A 21,403-nucleotide genomic window follows, 5' to 3' on the forward strand; every position below is an offset into this window, starting at 1 on the left:
GCTTTTTCAGCATCTATTGATATAATCATATGATTTCTAGTAGGTTTGTTATTGATATATTTAATTATACTAATGATTTTCCTAATATTGAACCAACCCTGCATTCCTGGGATAAATCCTACTTGGTCATAGTGTATTATCCTAGTGATAGCTTGTTGTAATCATTTTGTGAAGATTTTATTTAAGATTTTTGCATCTATATTCATCAGGGAGATAGGTCTATAATTTTTTTCTCTGTTTTAATTCTTCCTGGGTTAGGTATCATCAGCACCATATTGGTGTCATAGAAAGAGTTAGGCAGAATTCCGTCTTCACCTGTTTTTCCAAAGAGTTTATATAGAATTGGAACCAATTGTTCCTTAAATGTTTGATAGAATTCATTTGTGAATCCTTCTTGCTCTGGAGAATTTTTCTTAGGGAGTTCAATGATGGCTTGTTGAATTTCTTTTTCTGAGATAAAGTTGTTTAGGTATGTAATCTCCTCTTCATTTAACCTGGGTAACTTATATTTTTGTAAATACACGTACATTTCACTTAGATTGTCAAATTTATTGGCATAGAGTTGGACAAAATAATTCCCAAATTATTACTTTAATTTCTCCCTCATTGGTGGTGAGTTCACCTTTTTCATTTATGATAGTAGCAATTTGATTTACTTCTTTCTTTTTTTAAATCAAATTGACCAGAGGTTTATCAGTTTTATTGGTTTTTTCATAAAACCAACTCTTAGTTTTATTTATAGTTCACTTGGTTTTTTTTTTGCTTTTGCTTTTATTAATTTCTCCTTTAATTTTTAGAATTTCTAATTTAATATTTAATTGGTGGGGGGGTTAATGTATTTCCTAATTTTTTTAGTTGCATATTTAGTTCATTGATTTCCTCTTTCTCTAATTTATTCATGTTAGCATTTTAAGATATATATCCTCTGACATCTGCCTTGAGTCAATCCCATAGGTTTTGGTATGCTATTTTATTATTTTCATTATCTAGGATGAAATAATTCTTTCTATAATTTGTTGTTTGATCAAATGATGTTATTTAGCTTCCATTTAGTTTTGGGTCTGTATCTCTCTGGTCCAATATTACATAAGATTTTTATTGTTTTATGATTTGAGAAAGATGTATCACTACTTCTTCCTTTCTGCAATTGATCATTAGGTTTTTAATGCCTTAGTACATGGTCAATTTTTGTGTAAGTGGCATGTACTGCAGAGAAAAAGGTATATTCCTTTCTATTGCCATTCAGTTTCCTCCATAAGTCTATCATATCTAATTTTTCTAACAATCTATTTACCTCCTTAACTTCCTTCTTGTTTATTTTTTTTATTAGATTTATCTAAGTCTGAGAGTGGGAAGTTGAGGTCTCCCACTAGTAGAGTTTTGCTGTCTCTGTCTTACTGTAGCTCTTTCAACTTCTCCTCTAAGAGTTTGGATGCTATACCATTGGGATCATACATATTTAGATTGAAATTATTTTCTATGGTACCTTTTAGGAGGATACAGTTTCCTTCCTTATCTCTTTTAATGACATCTATTTTTTGCAGCTGCTTTGTCTGAGATAAGGATTGCAACTCCTACTTTTCATTTCAGCTAAAGCAAAATATATTTTGCTCCAACCTTGTCCTTTTACTCTTTATGTATCTTTCTACTTCAAATATGAGTTTCTTGTAAGCAGCATATTATAGGATTCTGGTTTTTAATACACTCTGCTATTCACTTATGTTTTAAGGGAGAGGTCATTCCATTCACATTCAAAGTTATAATTACTAACTCTTTATTGCCCTCCATGCTATCTTCCCTCTGTTTGTATTTTCCCCCTTTTTTCCCCTTTATCCATATTTTACAGTATTTTGTTTCTGAATACCACCACCTTCAGTGTGTTTGCCCTCCTATATCAACCCCCCCTCCACTTTCTTTCCCTTCCTCCTTCCCTTCTTTCTGTTTGTTCCCCTTTTTCTCCCCTTTTCTGTCCCCCCTCTCCTTTCCCCCTTTTAATACTTGAAAGGTTAGATAAGTTTCTTAACTGAGTGTGTATAAGTTAACTTTAAGTCAAGCCTGATAAGAAGATTCAGGCGGTTCTAACCTCCTCCTTTCTTCTCTATTGCATTAAGTATTTTGTACCCCTTACTGTAACGTTATTTACCCCCATTCGATCTCTATCCTCTTGTCTCATTATTGCCCCCCCCCCTTTTAAGGAAGTATTGTTTTTAAATCATTCTGAATCACAGAAAAGTTATGAATGTCTATCACTTCTGGCTAAGTATATTCTCTCTAAAAGAGTTAAAATTCTTGAGAGTTACTAGAGTCTTTCACCCAGGGAGAGATATAGTCAGTTTCATCTTAATGGATAGCATTTTTTTTCTTTACCCCCCCTTTTTTTTTACCCTTTTCATGTGTCTCTTAAGCCTCCTGTTTGACGTCCAAATTTTCCATTCACCTCTGATCTTTTCATCAGGAAATGTTGGAAGTCTCCCAGTTCATTAAATGCCTATCTTTTCCCCTGGAAGAGAAGACTCAGCTTTGTGGGATAGTGGATACTTGGCTGCATTCCACGTTCCCTTGCTCTTCTGAATATCTCATTCCAGGCCCTTCCATCCCTTAAAGTTGATGCAGCCAAGTCCTGCATAATCCTTACTGTGGCTCCTTGGTATTTAAATTGTTTCTTTCTAGCTACTTGCAGGATTTTCTCTTTTATCTGATAGTTCTGGAATTTGGCCACAACATTTCTTGGTGTTTTCATTTTAGGATCTCTTTTCGGAGGGAATAGATGTATTCTTTCAATAATTATTTTGCCCTCTGGTTCCATGATATCAGGGCAGTCTTCCATCACTAAATTCTGTAGTATTAAGTCCAGGCTTTTTTTCTCTTCAATGTTTATAGGAAGTCCTACGATTCTCCGGTTGTCCCTTCTTGATAGGTTTTCGAGGTCATTGGTTTTGCTGCTGAGGTAGTTTACATTTTCTTCTATTTTTTTGATCTTTTGGTTTCGTTTAATAGAATCTTGTTGTCTCAGGAAGTCATTAGTTTTCACAGGTTCAATTCTTTTTTTTTAGAGAAGAATTTTCTTCATTTACCTTTTTGCAACTCCTTTTCCAATTGGTCAGTTCTATTTTTGAAGGAGTTTTCCATTTGCCCAAGTGTAGTTTTTATTTTTATTTTTTTAGGTTTTTGCAAAGCAAATGGGGGTTAAGTGGCTTGCCCAAGGCCACACAGCTAGGTAATTATTAAGTGTCTGAGGTGAGATTTGAACTCAGGTACTCCTGACTCCAGGGCCGGTTCTCTATCCATTATGCCACCTAGCTGCCCCCCAAGTGTAGTTTTGAAAGAATTACTTTCTTTTTTTGCATTTGCCCAATTGAGGATATGAGAAAATTATTCTCATTTGGTATTTGTCCCAATTGTATTTTCCAGTGTTTTGTTTTCTTGTTGCGAGATGTTAATTTTCTCTTGCAACATGTTAATTTTCTCATGAATTTCTTTTCCCAACTCTTCCAATTGATTTTTAAACTCCTTCCTGATTTCTTCAAGGAAGTCTTTTTAGGCTGGAGAGACTGGTTTATATTCTCCGCAGAAGTGCTAGATCTCTCTGGGTTAGAATCTGTTTCTTCTAAGTATTTCTCCAGGCATCCCCATTTCACTGGCTTTTCTTCATTTTTCTAGGATCTTGTCTTGGGGGAGGGACTGGTTTTCAGAGGTTTGCTTTTGAAGATGCTAAGAGGCTTTATTCACTTAGTTTAGCAATTCCAAGGTCTGGGCAGTAGGGGGTGCTGGTTGCTTTCTCCACAATCCTGGAGGGGGTGAGGAAGGCCAGCAGGTTCTGAGTTGACCTTAAACAATGGGCTGGAAGGCGGTCTTCCTTTCAGCTGAGCTCTGTAGTCCACACCTGTGCCCAATGCGGGGGTGGCGCAACCATTTGTTCCTGGAAGAATGCTCCAAAAGTATGGAGCTCAGGTCCCACACTGAGCTGGTTGATTTCCAGGTGTGCAGACCTACCCTCCACCTGGCCAAAGACTCCAGTTAAAGTTGGTTTTTGACCCGCCTCTCACCAAAGTCTCTGTGGTTAATTCTGGTCCTCTGGCTTTCCCCTGCTGCTGTCCCTGCTCTGACCCTCTGGTCTCTGCTCCCGGTTCACCCACAGTCCCCTGAGACAGACCTTGTTTGTAGGTGTTCCACTAGCTTCTTTCTCTAGGTTTGAGTTTCTGTTAAGAGGTTTCTTTCATGTTATTTTTGAGGGGACACAGGGAGCACTTAACGCAGTGCCTTTCTTTTCTCCACCATCTTGGCCAGAAGTCCTACGTGAGATTTTTAATAATAAAAATACTAAGCACAGTGGGATCCTGTATTCTTGGCAGCTTTCAGTCAGTGTATATGGTTTTGTGAAGATTGTATTCAGCTATATAATATTTATAAAAACCTGTCTGCTTTTTTTTCATCCCTTCATCAAGGATTCCCCTGATGCATTTATAGCTGAAGAACATTATAAAGATTTTATTAGAGATGTTAAAGTAGCATATGTACTAGTATTTATGGATATTTTTACAGTTACTATTTTTAGTGACACTCTCCTGGATTTTTGTGTCAGGGCTTTCTCTTGATTCTTCTTCTATGTGACCACTCTTGCAATCTCTCAAAGTGTGATTATACCTAAAGTTTTTTTCCTGAGCCTTTTTCTCTTCTCTCTTTATTCTTTCTCGGTTACCATATTAGTGTTTAATTATCATCTTAGAAATTACTCACAGATCTATATATCTAGCCATAGTCTCTCTTGAGCTCTAAAGTCTCACATCACCAGTTACTTGGACATTTTGGATTGGTACTTTAAACTCAGTTATCTTCAAAAAGTATTTCATCTCTTATCCTGGCTTTTCTGTTTTTGTCAAGGTACCTTCTGGTCACTTAGGTTTATAAGCAGAGTCATTCATTCATTCATTTATTTATTTAGTCTTATTTTATACAAATAATGTTTTTTTATACATTACTAAAATATTCTTGTTTAAGAGTAAACATAATACCTACTCCCCCCCAAGAAAATATAGACCTGCATAACCAATAAAGTAAAGAAAGGGGAGAGAAAAAAATTAAAGTTAATAATAATAATAATAATAGTAGTAGTAGGTATGGCCAGGTGGCGCAGTGGACCGAGCACTGGCCCTGGAGCCAGGAGCAACCAAGCCCAAATCTGGCCCCAGACACCCAACAATCACCCAGCTGTGTGACCCCATGCAAGTCACCCCAAGCCCATTGCCCTACAAAAATAAAAAAAAGACCCCAAATAAAATAGTAATAGTAATAGTAATAGTAATAGTAATAGTAATAGTAATAGTAATAGTAGGGGCGGCTGGGTGGCAGATAGATCACTGGCCCTTGAGCCAGGAGCACCCGGTTCCAAATCCGGCCTCAGACACCCAACAATCACCCAGTTATGCGGCCAGTCCCATTTGCCCTGCAACACAACCCATAAGATAATAATAAAAAAAGTGCTTCAGTCTGTGTTCCAACACCACCAGCTCTGTTGCGGGTGGATCACATTCTTTATGATAAGTCCATCACAAAAGTTACTTCCGTATTTTTCCACTGTTGCCATTGCTGATCGCAACTCCTTCCATTCATACTTCTCTATTACCATGAACTATATTTTCTCTCTCCTCTCACTCTGTCTCTGCTGTAGGGTTGTTGAGTGGCACAGCAGACAGATCCCCAGCCCTGGGGTCAAGAGGCCCCGAACCTACATACCCCCTTACCCAGCATCCACCTGGCCCTATGGTCCGGGACAGGCCATCCAATCCCAGCCCCTTGCAAGAAGTAAAAAAGAAAATGTGTTATATCTGAACACTTTCCCCCCATGGTCCATCCTCTCCTCCATCACTCACATACCCCTCCTTCCCCCCATCCCTCTTCTCTTCTTCTCACTCCAGATGCCTATACCCCATTGAGTATATATGCTGTTTCCTCTCCTAGCCACCCTTGATGAAGGCAAAGATTCCCTCATTCCCCCTTGCCTTTCCCCCTTCCATATCATTGCAATAGCTCATTGTAATAAAGAAAAATCTTATTTTATGAAATATCTTAGCCTATTCCTCCTCTCCTTTTTCTTTCTCCCATTACATTTCCCTTTTGTCTATGAGTTTCTTTTCCATTTTTATACCACAATATATCTTCAAATTCAGTTTTCTCCTGTGCTTCATCTATAAAAGCTCCTTCTACCTGCTCTCTTAAATGAGAAGGTTCATATGAGTATTATCAGTATCATTTTTCTATACAGGAATACATGTAGTCCCTCATATTTTCCTCTTCTCCTTCACTCTCTATACTTCATCTGAGTCCTGTATTTGAAGATCAAACCTTCTGTTCAGTTCTGGCCATTCCAACAGGAACATTTGAAATTCCCCTGGTTCATTGAAAGTCTATCTTTTTCCCTGGAAGAGGTCATTCATTTTTTCTGGGTAGTTCATTCTCAGTTTCATGCTAAGCTTTTTTGCCTTCCAGTATATTATATTCCAAGCCCTTTGAGCTTTTAACGTAGTTGCTGCTAAGTCCTGTGAGATCCTGATTGCAGCTCCACGATATTTGAGTTGTGTCCTTCTGGCTGCTTGTAATATTTTCTCTTTGACTTGGAAGTTTTGGAACTTGGCTATAATATTCCTGGGGGTTGTTTGTTTTTTGTTTTTTTTTTTTTTTTGGATCTCTTTGGGGGATCTCTTTGGATCTGTTGTTTAAATTATCTTTTCTAAATCTTTTTTCCATATCAGTTTTTTCAAGGAGGTGTTTCACATTTTCTTCTAATTTTTCATTCTTTTGGTTTTGAAGTATTGAGTCCTGATTTCTAGTAAAATCAGCAATCTCCCTGAGTTCTGTTCTTTGTCTGAAGGATTTGTTTTCCTCAGAGAGCTTTCTTATCTTCTTTTCCATCTGGCCAATTCTACTTTTAAAGCATTCTTCTCCTCAATAACTTTTTGAACTGTGTTATCCATTTCACCTGTGCTGGTTTTTAACATGTTATTTTCTTCAGCATTTTTTGGGGATCTCCTTGACTAAGCTGCTGACTTGATTTTCATGTTTTTCCTACATCTCTCTCATTTCTTTTCCCAATTTTTCCTCTATCTCCCTCACTTGATTTTCAAAGTCTTTTTTGAGCTCTGTCATGGCCTGAGCCCAATTTCTGTTTTTCTTGGAGTCTTTAGATGCAGGAGCTTGTACTTCCTCATCTTCAGATTGAGTATTTTGATCCTTCTTGGGGTCACAGGTGAAGTATCTCTCAATCATGATCCTCTTTTTTCTCTGCTTACTCATTTTCCCAGCCTGAGCCTGGTTTCAGGGTGCTTCCTGAGCTGGGACACCCCCACAAGGATCTCAGTGTGTGAGACTCTGTCCTCCCTCCTGGTCTGTGAATGACCCTAGGTGTCCCTCTCTGCCATGGGGCTGAGGTGGGGGGGGGCTGCTGTTCTATTGGGGGGGGGGTTCCTAGACTGCGATCAGCATCTGAATGTGATCAGAACCCCAGAGTCCTGTTCCAGGGGCAAAGGACAGAGCTGTGCAGTATCTCTCTTCACTCCTCTCCCTCAGCTCAATGGGCTCATGCCCTGGGGGCTCCTGCTTATCGGCTCCACCTGCTTCTGTTTCCTGGATCTGGGCTGCCTTGGCCACAGCTGCTTGCTGTGTGGCCTGAGGGCTGGGCTTCACATGCTCACTCTGTCAGAGGTCCCCCACTGTTCCCCCAAGTTTTGCCTGGTGCTCCCCGGGGTGTAGGTCAGGAAACTGCCCCTGCTTCTGTGAGCCATGGCTCCTAGCGACCTGGGGCTGCCTCCGGGAGACTGAAGTTCCTTCACTCTGGTGGGCCACCCCTCTGATCCTGTGGGGCTGAGCCTTTCTGTTCTTTTCCTTGAGTAGGAGTACATTTCATTGGGTCCCTCTGTGGGTTCTGCCTCTCAAAAATGTAGTTAAGAGTCCTTAGTCTAGAAGTTTTGCTCCAGAGCAACTGAGAGAAGGTCCTCTCCTGTCTCCATCTTGGCTCCGCCCCCCCAGTCATTCTTGATTCCTCATTGTCTGTTACCCCGATTATCCATTCTCTATTATTGATTTTGCTTTTCATAATATCTTTTGCTAAAACCCTCTTCTCTCTATAAAGACAGCTATCATCCTAATTTAAACTCTTATCACCTCTCACCTTGACTTTTGAAGTCATCTCTCCATTGATCTTCCTGGTGCAGATTTCTTCCCTCTGAAATCCATCCCTTATACAGCATCTATAATGACATTCCTAAAACATAGAGTGATGATGTCAAATTCCTACTCAATAAATTCCATTGATTTTCTGTTAAGTGTAGTATAGGGAATGCAAATTTCTCTGCCATTTAAAGTCTTGCACAAACTTTCTAGACTGAGATTCTACCTTTTTAGGCTCATTATACATTATTCCCATTTATAAACATACTCAATAAATTCTATTGATTCTCTGTTAAGTTTAGGATAGAATGCAAATTTTTCTGTCATTTAAAGTCTTACACAAACTTTCTAGAGAGGTAAGCTTAAGGGAGAGAATTTGGAACTCAGAATTGAAAAAGAAAAATGCCAAAAATAAATAATAAAAATTTAGAATTTTTTAAGAAAAAAAAGTTTGATAGTATATTCCTTTTTTAAAAATTGTCATTCTGTTTCATGTTTAAATGTTCTCTAGGTGCTCCTCATCATTTAAATAAATTGTTTCCTTTTGCTTCTTGGCGTTTTAGGAGACAGACTTTTTTGTCAAACATTTCTGTGAGAGTTATTGCCTTTGGTTGCCATTTGCATCCACTAGCAAGATAAAATGTTTGCTGGCCATGACTTTTTCTAAGCATTTTCAGTCTCATGATAGCAGTTCATTTTCAAATTAAACTTCTTGGGAAGTGGTAATAGTCTTTGTTGATGCTTAGTAGTATTTTATCCATTTCCAATTTTTCAACATCAACAGCTCGTTTATATATGTCATCTTTGAATTTTATAAGTTAGGCCCATTTTTAGACCTCTTTATTTGGTCCTCTTTTTTCTCTAACAAGTCATTGATGACTTCTAATCCCTTAACCCTGTAATTCTTTCTCAGACCATCTCCTCTGCCCTAGCTGCTAACTCCTCTTTTCACCAACTTGATCCCTTCTTGAACCAATTCAACTCTACAATATCCTCCTTTCTTGAATCTTTAATCCCTTTATCATTTCACCAACTCCTTCTTGCCAAACCTCAGCCCTGGATCATTCCTTCTATACTTTACCTTTATATGTGCTGTTGAAGAAAGGTGGAGAAAATCATGGTCCTGTTCTGACTGAATATGCTGCAAATTTATGCTACACAAACCAACTAAGCCCTCACTGCTGCCTGGCAATCCTAGTATGCCTTCTTTAATTACTTATTATCTAACTTTCCCCAGCAGTTTTCCAAGCTTTTTTATTCTTCTTTAAACTTCTAATGTTCTTCCTCCCCCCATCATACTACAGATTTACCTCATATTTTACAGAAAAGATTGAGACCATTCTCTAAGAGCTCCCTCTTCTCCCCTCTAATGTTAATCATATGTCTTCCCCCTGTCTCAGTTGGTGAAGCAATCCTCCTTACCAAGGCTAGCCCCTTCACTGGCTGAAGAGATCCCATCCCATCTCATTTCTCCAGCAGTTTGCCCCCTCTGTTATCCTCATTCTGCCTCTTTTTTTTTTTCAGTCTCTTCATATCTCCTGGCTCCAGACTTTGCATTCCATCTCTTCGGGTCCTTTCTGACAAACTCCTTGAAAAAGCCAAAATAAGTTCCTCTACTTTCTCCTCTCACTTTTCTTCTCTTACAATCTTATCATCCCACTGAAAATGAATTCTCCAAAATTACCAGTGATCTCTTCCTTAGCAAATCTACCTTTTCTCAATCCTCATTTTCCTTGACCCTTCTGCAACCTTTGACACTATTGATGTCTTTCCTTATTGATAATTTCTTTTCTCTAGGTTTTTAAGGCACCACTTTTCTCATAACTACCTAATTGTCCTGGACTCTCTTCTTTAACAGTACTATTTTTTCAATTTGCTGATCTCAGGCCCCATGAATTTAATCACATCTCTATGAGAACAATTCTTAAATTTACCTATCCTCCTATATCCTATCTGTGATATCTTGAACTGTAGGTCCAATAGATCAAATTAAATACCCTCATCTTTTCAGTCATTCAGGCTTACAACCCATTTCTCACCACCCCTCATCCAGGCTGCTGCCAAGGCCTATAGATTTTATCTTCTCAATATCTCTCATGTATGCCCCCTTCTCTCCTCTGACACTGCTACCCTAGTGTAGGATCTCATTACTTCACTCTTGGATTGTTGCAATAGCCTGCCTCAGGTCTGCTGCCTCAACTTTTCCCACTCTAATCCAAACTTATAAAGGATTTGACAGTGACTGGTAAGATTTGTACTTTGCTGGGATAACCTAGTAATACTCAGCCTTACTTTCATTCAAAGATATCATCAAAGTAGGAATTTATTATAGAGGCCTTATTAATCTTATTTAAGTGATTGATTTAAACATCATTCTTCTCGATTTTTCTGTTTTTCCTACCTAGACATAAAATAGGTCTGTACTTTCTCCTTCCTTGCTTTAAAAGCTACTTGAGAGAAGTTTCAAATGAGCACTGAATCTATTACTTGAATAATAAGGGGAACCATGGATTTTTAGCCTTATCTCCTAGATTGTGAATTTAATCCCCTAAATAACAAACTTTTAATAATTTCCTTTTGTTAAATTCATTTTCATATCACTTGGAATTCATGTCATTATAAAAATACCTTTGGGGAACCTATATGCATGCCGTAAGATTGTGTTTGTTAGTATAGTGGGAAAAGCAATGGACCTGAAGTAAAAAAAAAAACCACCTAGATTGAAACAGTGCTAGTCACTTGAGCACTGCATTATGTCTGCTTTTTTCCCTAAACTTAGACTTGAAGGGTGTACTCTCTCACTGGGACAATATCACACACAAAATTTTGAAATTTTATCTATATCACTGAATCTCAAACTCTAAAGAGGTGCAATTTGCTTAGTTTTCAGACCTAGATATCTTTGAAGATAAATCAAGAGAGATCATACACAGTCAGCTACCAGAAGACCCCACTTGCCTCTGAAATCCTATGTTAGACTACTTGTGTTAAATTCTGGTGGTAGCTACATTCAATATGATCTTACGGTTTTCATATATTGGTCTTAGGGCAGAAGTAAAGCTTATATGAGGTCAATAATTCGTTTTATAATTCTGACAGCTCTTTGGTTCTGTTGTCTTTAGTTAAATATCTTATTCATTAGTGTAAAAAAATATTCAATTTATAATACAAAAATAATTTTTATTGATGTTTGAAAGAAATCCTCAGATAATCAGAAATTTTAAACAGCTGCTGCTGTCTGCCATTTTATTCTTGAATTTTTTTCACCTACCAAGGAAAATGATTGAACTAAAAAAAGGACAGAACCAAAATCATTAAAAGAGTGAATGACTGAACATTTTGTTTTGTGTTTGTTCAGGGACACATTTTAGGAAGAGCATTAATAATCTGGAAAGTAACCAGAGGCAGTGACCAGGTGGGTGGAAGTTTTCATCACTGCCTCACATGAGAATTGGGTGATGGAAGTGGAGATGGTTAATTGGAGGAAATGTTTGAAGGATTGTTATATCTAACAGGCATTTGACTTTGCTAAGAAGACTATGTGTAGAACTGCAAAAGAGAGGATTTAAGCTGAATGTCAGTCAGTCAGCAACCAGGCACAATGCTGAGCACTGGATGTAAGAGAAACCTTCTAAGTATTAAAGTTATCGACTTCCAGCCAAGATGGTGGAGAGAGGACAGGCACAGTTCTAAAGGCTCCTTATCTTTTCCTGTCTATCATATGAAACAAAACTCTTTACAGAAATCCGACCCACAAAACCCAGAAAGAAAAGCCAGGAGAAAGAACATCTACCTCAGGATTTATCTTCTGCAGCTTAGAGTTCAGGCCAGTGAGTCCGGGCTCAGAGGGCGGGTCAGCCCCAGAAATGGCCGAATTGGAGCTAGGGAGTCTGAGGGCCCAATAGATGGACCTGCTGGATCAGCGATGGGGCTAGACTGTGGAGGCTTGAGTCAGCTAGGGAGCAGAGGCACTGGTGTTGGCGCTGACCCTCTGGAGTTTGCTGACAGGGCTGGGGGGAGAGTTCTGGTGCAGGAGAGCTGTGGACACCATCCCTGGGCTCCTCGGGTCTGATGAACTGAGTCCATGCCTCCTTTGCAGCTGAGGCCTCTTCCCAGAACAAACAACTGCAGACTACTTCTGCCTCAGGCACAGGTGTGTGAGCAGAAGAACCAGCCCAGCTGACAATTGAGAGAGGAATGATCTCACCCCAGGGTAAAACCCACCATTGATTGAAGGCAAAAGGATTCCAATAGCTCCAACCCCTCCCTTCAAGCTAAGGAAAAGACCTCAATCAAGGTCAGAGACACGCCAGAGAAAGTAACCAGCACCTCCTACTGGCCAGCCAGAGAAATTGCAGTCAGTGAGTAAAGCCTCTAGTGATCCCAATACCAAACCCCTTTGAACCAGCCCCTCCACAACTCAAGGTCTTAGCAAAAAGAAGGGTCAGCGGAAAGGTGGATCCATAGAAAAATTCTTGGAAGGAAAAGACCCTAACTCAGAGAGACCTAGAACCTTTGAGGAGATTATGATCTGGTCTCCACTACAGAAAGACTTCCTTGAAGAAATAAGGAAGGAGTTTAAAAATCATTTGGAAAATTTGACAAAAGAAACCCAAGAGAAGATTAATACCTTGCAACAAGATAACAAATCCTTAGAAAATACAATTGGACAAATACAAAATGAGACTAAATCTCTCAGATCCTCAATTGGGCAAATGCAAAAAGAAAATAATTCTCTCAAAGCCTCAATTGGTCAAATGGAAAGCTCTTTTAAAAGTAGAATTGACCAATTGGAAAAGGAATTGCAAAAGGTTAATGAAGAAAACTCCTCCCTAAAAAAAAGAATGGAGTCTGCAGAAACTAATGACTTCATGAGACAGCAAGAGCCTGTCAAACAAAATCAGAAAATAGAAGAAAAATGTAAAATACCTCAGCAGCAAAACCACTGACCTTGAGAATAGGTCTAGAAGGGGCAACTTAAAAATTATTGGACTTACTGAAAACATTGAAGATAAAAAAAGCCTGGACTTAGTATTACAGGATTTAGTGATGGAAGACTGCCCTGATATCATGGAACCAGAGGGCAAAATAGTTATTGAAAGAATACATCAATTCCCTCTGGAAAGAGATCCTAAAATGAAAACACCAAGAAATGTGGCCAAATCCGGCAAGCAGCCAGAAAGAAACAATTTAAATATCAAGGATCCACAATAAGGATTACTCAGAACCTGGCTGCATCAACATTAAGGGATCGAAGGGCCTGGAACAAGATATTTCGAATAGCAAGGGAGCTTGGAATGCATCCAAGTATCCACTATCCCACAAAGCTGAGCCTTCTCTTCCAGGGAAAAAGATGGACATTTAATGAAATGGAAGAATTTCAAAAATTCCTGGTGAAAAGACCAGAGCTAAATAGAAAATTTGGACATCAAACAGGAGGTTCAAGAGACACATGAAAAGGTAAAAAAGGGGAGGGGCAGTAAAAGGAAAAAAAACTGCTATCCAACAAGTTGAAATTGACTATATCCCAGCATGGGGAAAAAAGATTCTCATAAATCTTGAGAACTGTAACTCTAACAGAGAGAATATACCTAGCCAGAAATGATGGACATTCATGACCTATGAGACTGCTATCTAATTGGTTGTAACTGGCTTTAACCCCACTTGGGAGAAAGACTCTAATAACTCTCAATTTTAACTCTATTAGATAGAATGTACTTAGCTAGAAGTGATGGATACTTGGAATTTTCTATGACTCAGAATGATTTTTAAAAACACTACCTCCTTAAAAAGGGGGACAGGAAGGAGACAGGAGGAGGGAGGGGATTGAATGGGGTAAATCTCATTACATTAAGAGGCACAAAATACCTAAGGTAATAGAGGGGAAGAAGGGAGAAGAGAAACACCTGAATTTTCTTCTCATCAGACTTGGCTTAAAGTCAATTTACACATACTTAGTTAACTTAAAAAATATCTAACCTTTCAAATATTAAAAGAGGAAAAGGGGAGTGGGGATGGAGAAAGGGGGAGAGGGTAAAGGGGAACTAACAAAAGGAAGGAAAGGGGAAAGAAAGGGGAGGGAGTGATATAGGAGGGCAAACACTGAAGGGGGTGATATTCAGAAACAATAGTGGGGAATACGCATAAGTGGGGGAAATGTGGGAAAAATACAGAGGGAAGATAGCATGGAGGGCAATAAAGAATTAGTAAGCATAACTTTGAATGTGAATGGGATGAACTCTCCCTTAAAACCTAAGCAAATAGCAGAGTGGATTAAAAACCAGAACCTTACAAAATGATTTCTCTCTCAACACACTCAATTTGGATCAATGTACAACATGGAAACAAAAATAAAGACTGACAGATTGCTTTCTGTTGGGGGGGTGGGGGGAGGTAAGATTAGGAGAAAAATTGTAAAACTCAAAAAATCTTTAAAAAAAGTAGTTTAGTATTTAATACTCAGATAAGAACAATAAAAGACTTACACAAAACCAAAAAAAGAAAAAGTTATCATCAGGTTGAAATGGGCTACTTTCACAAATACTAGCTTTTCTAGAACTTTTCAGGTAGTTTAGATAACCTGTTAGCAAGTGTAGAGGGAATTCTTGTCAGGTATGGATTAAACCAAAGATGACTTTTTGATATTCTTTCCAACTCAGATCCTGGAATTCTCCAATTTTCTGTATATATCCAGATTTCAAGTTTTTCTGCATTGTTCTGTGTTCTTGACTTTTTGTACATACCTTTCAGTTGACTCCCAGGATCAATTGCATATTTCAAGATAAAATATACTTGCAAAAGGAAAGGGGGAAACAAAATTTCTGGTGATGGAGTTTGCACCTAGATATAAGATAGTGTGTATATGAGGTAGAATCCAGAGTTAGGAGGTTGATTTGAAGAAAATTATATGGTATTAATGTCTCTTCAAAAAATCATCCAGTCTACTTGAATTATTAAGCATTTTTTGTGTACTGTTCAGAGTGCCCAGTACAAAGACAAAAATGAAATAGATCCTGCTTTCAGGGAAATCTCTTTTAACTAAGTAGATATAGCACAAGCACAGAAAACAGACACCAAGTAACATTTATTTGGAAGACACTTCACAGCTGGTGGGTCTAGAAGCCTCTTTCAGAAGGTGGTACTTCAGTTGAATCTTGAAGGAAACTTTATTTTTCAAAAATTTTTCTTATCACTTATATTTTTATGATTTTCCTTGGGTTATGGAAGTATTTCCCGATCAGTCTACCTGACTGCAGTTGTTTATGCTGTAATGAGTATTAGATTTATTTTTTTTTCTTTCTGAATACCCCTTTTTTTTTCTTATCTATTCCCTAGCCCTGGTTATTTCCCTTCTTTCCCCCTTACAGGATTTTTTAGCATCCCACATCTTACCCTGAATGAATCATAAGGTGAGAGCCCCAGAAGTCATTTCATCACATGTATCTTTTAGAGACCATCTGCACCCCCCTCATTGGGAGAGAGAGATATGTGGGTATACCTAAATATCATCCACATAAACACACTTTTCTTCTAATTTATATTACAGGTAATCTATATGTATATGTGTGTATATGCATAAGGACAGATAAGGTTTTTATAAATAATATGAAGTTATATGATTTAACTAGTCAGGAACTCTGCTATGTATTTAATCCTTCATTGTCCCAGAAATTCTTCTGCCTCATTTCTAAAGGCTCTAATTTTCTTTTTGACTATAACATTGATTTCTTTAACTTTGAATTTAGGATTATTCATTAGGTTATTTTTAATTTTGAAAGTGTTTATTTTCCCATTTTTATATTGCTTCATTTTTATTTAGAAATACATTTTATAAATTTCAATTCCAAAGTCATTACAAATATCCCTTTTGATGTCTTAAGAACAGAAATGTTACATTTGATAGTACAATAGAAGCTAAGTGTTCTCCCATTTTAGATTTTTCCAATAATTCTGAAATGGGTAGTACTTGAGATTTTTATTAAGACAAAAGTAGGTAGTATCTAATTGTTTAATATGATGACATAATACTTAGAGGTTCCTTATACCAAATTCACTGGTTAGGAAGAAGACAATCTGTTCTCAGAATTTCTTAGGACAGTGTGTTGCCTGATTAGAGAATATTACGGTTATTCCATCTTAATGTATTGTGTATAAAGTCATTTTTCTCCTTTTGCAGACAGTTTTCATATGTTCCTGTTTTATTCATAAAAACTTTATTTATAGTACAATAATTCTTGAATTCAAGTCCCACCTCTGATACTTTCTAAATGTGTCATTAAACCAGTCAGTCTTTCCTGGCTTAATTTCTTAACCTGTAAAATTGGGGTTGTGTTGTTGTAATAGAGCCCAGAATCTGAAGTCTCGTTACATATTTATTTATTTATTTAAATTTATTATTTATTTTAACTTTTTAAGTTCCAAATTCTGGCTCTCCCATCCACTGAGAAGATAAGTAAAATATCAATTATACATGTGAAATCATGCAAAATATGTTTCTATATCAGCCATATTGGGGGAAAAAAGCAAGAAAAAAAAGAAAATGAGAACGTTATACTTCAGTTTGCACCCGAGTTCTCAAGAAATGGATAGCATTTTTTTCATACTAAATCCTTTGGTACTGGCTTGTACCATTGTATTGATCAGAGTAGCCAAGTCTTTCATAGCTGATCATTATTACAACTTTCCTGTTACTGTCGCTTTGTATCCATTCAAATGGGTCTTGCCATGTTTTACTGAAACCATCCCTCATCATTTCCACAGCTCAGTAATACTTCATCACAATCATAAGCCAGTTCAACCATTCCCCAATTGATGAGCATCCCTTCAATTTCTAATTCTTGGCCACCAAAAAGAACTGCTATAAATATTTTTATACATATAGGTCCTTTTCCTTTATCTTTAATCTCTTTGGTATATAGACCTAGTAGTGGTATGACTGGATCAATGAATGTGCAGTTTTTAAAGCCTTTTGGTCCTGATTCCAAATTGTTCTCCAGAACGTTTGGACCAGTTCACTATTTCACTGACAATCTATTAGTGTACCTATTTTCTCTAGCATTTATCATTTCTGTTAGATGTGAGGTAGTACCTCAGAGTTGTTTTAATTGACCTTCCCTAATTGATAGTGATTTAGGATATTTTTTATGACTGTAGATGGCTTTAATTTCTTCTTCTGAAAACTGCCTATTCATATCCTTTGACCAGTGATCAACTGGTGAATGGTTCTTATTTTTATAAATTTGACTCAGTTCTATACTTATTTGAGAAATGAAGCCTTTATCAGAAAAATGTTGTAAAATTTTTTAATATTACTTCGTTGTCTATAGTACCTTTTAGCAAACTTATTATCTCAGTTAATTAGGTCTGTTTTTGCTTTTCCTTCATTTGAGATCATGAATGCTACTTCTGCTTTTTTCAGATCAGCTGAAAAATACTAGATTCTACTCCTACCTTTATTAACTCTATGTATCTCTCTTGTTTCAAGTGTGTTTCTTGTAAACAAGATATTGTTGCGTTCAGGTTTCTAAGCCATTCTGCTGTCTGCTTCTGTTTTGTAGATGAGCTCATACCATTTACATTTACAGTTATAGTCACTGTGTATTTTCCCTCCATTTTATTTTCTTCTGTTTCTTTTCTCTCTTTTAATACTGCGTGTCTTTAAGTCTTTTTTCTTCTAACTACTACTCCCCTTAATCTGTTCTCCCCTGTATCATCTCCCCCTCAATTCTTCCTTTCCTTTTATCTACTTTTTTATGTCCCTATTGGGTTTCATTTCTAGACTCAACTCTTTGTGTGTTTGTGTGTGTTTGTGTGTGTGTGTGTGTGTGTGTGTATGTGTTCTTCTCTCTGAACCAATTTTGATCAATGAGGGGTTCAAGCAGTGATTACCACCACCATCTCCATTTCCCCCTCCTATATAAAAACTCTTCATTGCTTGCCTTTTTTTTTAAAGATTTTTTGCAAGGCAATGATGCTAAATGATTTGCCCAAGGTCACACAGCTAGGTAATTATTAATTGTCTGAGGTTGGATTTGAACTCAGGTACTCCTGACTCCAGGACCAGTATTGTATCCACTACGCCATCTAGCCGCCCCCAATTTTTTTTTATTTATTCAAGGCTATAGGATTAAGTGGCTTGCCCAAGAACACACAGCTAGCTAATTATTAAGTGTCTGAGGCCAGATTTCAACTCAGGTCCTCCTGACTCCAGGACTGGTGCTCTATCCACTGTGTCACCTAGCTGCCCCTTGCCTTTTTTATATGAGAAAAATTTCCCCATTCTGTTTCTCTTCTCCCTTCTCCCAATGTATCCCTGTTTATTATTTTTAAAGATAATTCCACCATAATTAACTCACAGCCATTTTAACTGGCCTAATAATGATAGGAGTGTCCATATAGGAATGTAAATTTTATTGAAATCCTTATGATTACTCTTTCCTGTTTATCTTTTTATGTCTTTCTTGAGTCTTGTATTTAAAAGTAAAATTTTCTATTTAGCTCTGGTATTTTCTTTGGGAATGCTTGAAAGTCCTCTATTCATTAAATAGCCTATTAAATCAACTAACCATGAATTGAAGATTTACACTTAGTTTTGCTGGGTAAGATATTTTTTTAATTGCAATTCTAGCCTCTTTTGCCCTCCAGACTATCATATTCCAATCCCTCCACTCCTTTAAGATGGAAACAAAACTGTTTATTAGCTGTGAAACACAGAGTAAGTCACTTGTTTTCTCTGGGCCTACTTTTCTGTAACTTTCACGTGAGAGATTTGGATTAGATAAATTCAATGAAATCTATATTTTTTCCACCTCTCAGTATCCATGATTCTGTTGTTTTTGCATTCTGTTAACCATATCTGCTTACATACTTTTCTGTTCCTTTCACTTGTAGAAGTTCATTGAGTTTGAAGATGCCTTGGAACAAGAAAAGAAAGATCTACAAGTCCAGGTTGAACACTATGAGTTCCAGACTCGACAGCTAGAGCTAAAAGCCAAAAATTATGCAGATCAAAGTAAGTAACCTAGTATGTATAATTCTGTTGAGTTGTTCTATGTTTTTTTCTCTAAGATTGCTTGATGTAGTTCATTTGTTTGAAGAAAAGAGCTAGTAAAGAATAAATTATATTCTTAATTGAGATAGCACATTTAAAATTTAAATACTATTGCAAACCTTCTGGTTTAAATTAGTTTCTGTGCTTACAAACATTATTACCTTCTTAAACCCTTGCTACCTTGTTTTATGGGAGTAACTAGTGACATGGTAGAGTTCCAGGCCTGGTGTTAGAAAGACTCCTCTTCCTAAGTTCAAATATGGCCTCAGACACTTATTAATTTTGTGACCCTGAGCAAGTCACTTAACCCTGTTTGCCTCAGTTTCCTTATCTGTAAAATAAGCTGGAGAAGAAAATGGCAAATGTCTTAAGTAACAGAGCCAAGAAAATCCCAAATGGGATCATGGAGAGTCAGACATGACTGAAAAACAACTGAAAAAATCTTGAATTTATGTTATTTTCAGTGGATTACATGGCTCTCCAGTCATAAGAGTAAGGAATGTTTACTTTGTCTTGATCTCAATCTTTGTAACTGCCTGTCAGGACTACCATTTTACTGATATTGGAGTAGACATCCTGGCTGATTCAGAATGTGATCTGAGGACAGATTTGATGGATTTTAGGAAGTCTTTGAATTTAGATGGAAAAAAAGTTCATCTTTATTTTCTGTAACTTTTAGCTGATATTTAGTATTTTATTTCCGTATATATTATTTGAGGATGAGCTAGAAGCTTCCCCAAAGATATCTGTGACACAAAAACGGTCAACCCTGGTTCAGAATACAACTCACAGCAAAGGAAGTTAGCAAAAAAAAGGTTTTTCAAGGGGGCGGCTAGGTGGTGCAGTGGATAAAGCACCTGCCCTGGAGTCAGGAGTACCTGAGTTCAAATCCGGTCTCAGACACTGAATAATTAATTACCTAGCTGTGTGGCCTTAGGCAAGCCACTTAACCCCCATTGCCTTGCAAAAACCTAAAAAAAAAAAAAAGTATTTCAAGCAGTTTTAGTAAGAAAAATTATTTTCCTTGTTTTAAAAATTTCTGCTAAAAGTGATTATAATGCTAAAAGTTATCCATGCTTATCTAGTTATTAAGTTATTATTATCATAGATAAAACTAATTATTTTTTCATTTACAAGAGTGTCTTTCAATTTTTCCTATTTTTCCCCCTACTTTTTTCCTGTTTCATATGGTCCCCAATCCCTAGAATTTCTTAACCCTTTCCCCACCAATCCTTCCATGTATCTCACTCAGCATGCTGTTGAGAAATAGACACATTCATAACCAACAGTGTGCCAAGTTCCCTGCTGAGGATTTTGGATCCAAATAGTAAAATGAGATGATCTACACTCTCAAGGAACCTGCATTATAATAGAATGAAACAATACATAAAGAAGGAGCACAGCTACAGTATGGATAGGAAGGCTACTAGATAAAGCTAGAGCACCAGCCCTGGAGTCAGGAGAACCTGAGCTCAAATCTAGGCATAGATATAAGCTAGCTGTGTGACCTTGGGCAAGTCACTTTACCCTGACTGTTTCATATCCAGGGTCATATCCAGTGGTCCAGATTCATATCTGGATCTAGATGACCCCAGAGGGGAAAGTGAGATTAGTGACTAAGCACAGCACCACCTCACTCAAATACAATTCACAAGTACATCATGGCATCACCTCACTGATACCTTCTTTGAGTATAAAGGACAAGCATCATCATCGGATAAGAAGACCCATCTTTCCTTAGAGCAGGATGAATGGCAAAGCCCAGGTGTCCTTAGTGGAATCGAATGGTGTTATCTAGGGCTGTTGGTAAGGTTCCAGGCTCTTCATTTTCATCAGAAAGATGACTGTTCTTTCTCATGCAGGTAGTCATGTCTTCCTTACAATAGCGGTCCAACCTATAACTGTTGGAATGATGAGTGGGTAGTTGGCAGTGGGTCCAAGGGTCAGAGTTAAGTGAAAGGAGTTCTTGTCTAGCCAGGATGGGGAAAGGGACATTTTCAGGTAGGTTGGGAGAAGAATTTGCCTCAGTCCCAATTTTGCTGAACCCTCTTCTTGGCCATCCTCCTACTCTTTCTCTTTTCATCAGTATTCCCTTTTTTCTTTCCTCTTCCTCCAGTTTGTTATGACAGTTTGTGAGTGCCACTCAGGAATAAAAAGAACATCGATTACAACATAATATAATGAACTTAG

The 21,403-nt window shown here is 37.5% G+C and overlaps 1 protein-coding gene across 13 annotated transcripts in view; it reads left to right on the forward strand.

Moving 5' to 3' along the window:
* Window positions 1-21,403, forward strand: part of MAPK8IP3 (mitogen-activated protein kinase 8 interacting protein 3) — a 93,650-nt gene that overhangs the window by 11,492 nt on the left and 60,755 nt on the right. For all 13 annotated transcript variants that reach the window (XM_074197177.1, XM_074197181.1, XM_074197184.1 and 10 more), the window contains exon 2: window positions 19,054-19,174. In XM_074197177.1, coding sequence (XP_074053278.1) covers window positions 19,054-19,174 — 121 coding nt within the window. The remainder of the gene's footprint in view (window positions 1-19,053; window positions 19,175-21,403) is intronic.

The sequence above is a fragment of the Macrotis lagotis genome, chromosome 8 (genome assembly GCF_037893015.1).
Source record: "Macrotis lagotis isolate mMagLag1 chromosome 8, bilby.v1.9.chrom.fasta, whole genome shotgun sequence".
Classification (NCBI taxonomy): domain Eukaryota; kingdom Metazoa; phylum Chordata; class Mammalia; order Peramelemorphia; family Peramelidae; genus Macrotis; species Macrotis lagotis.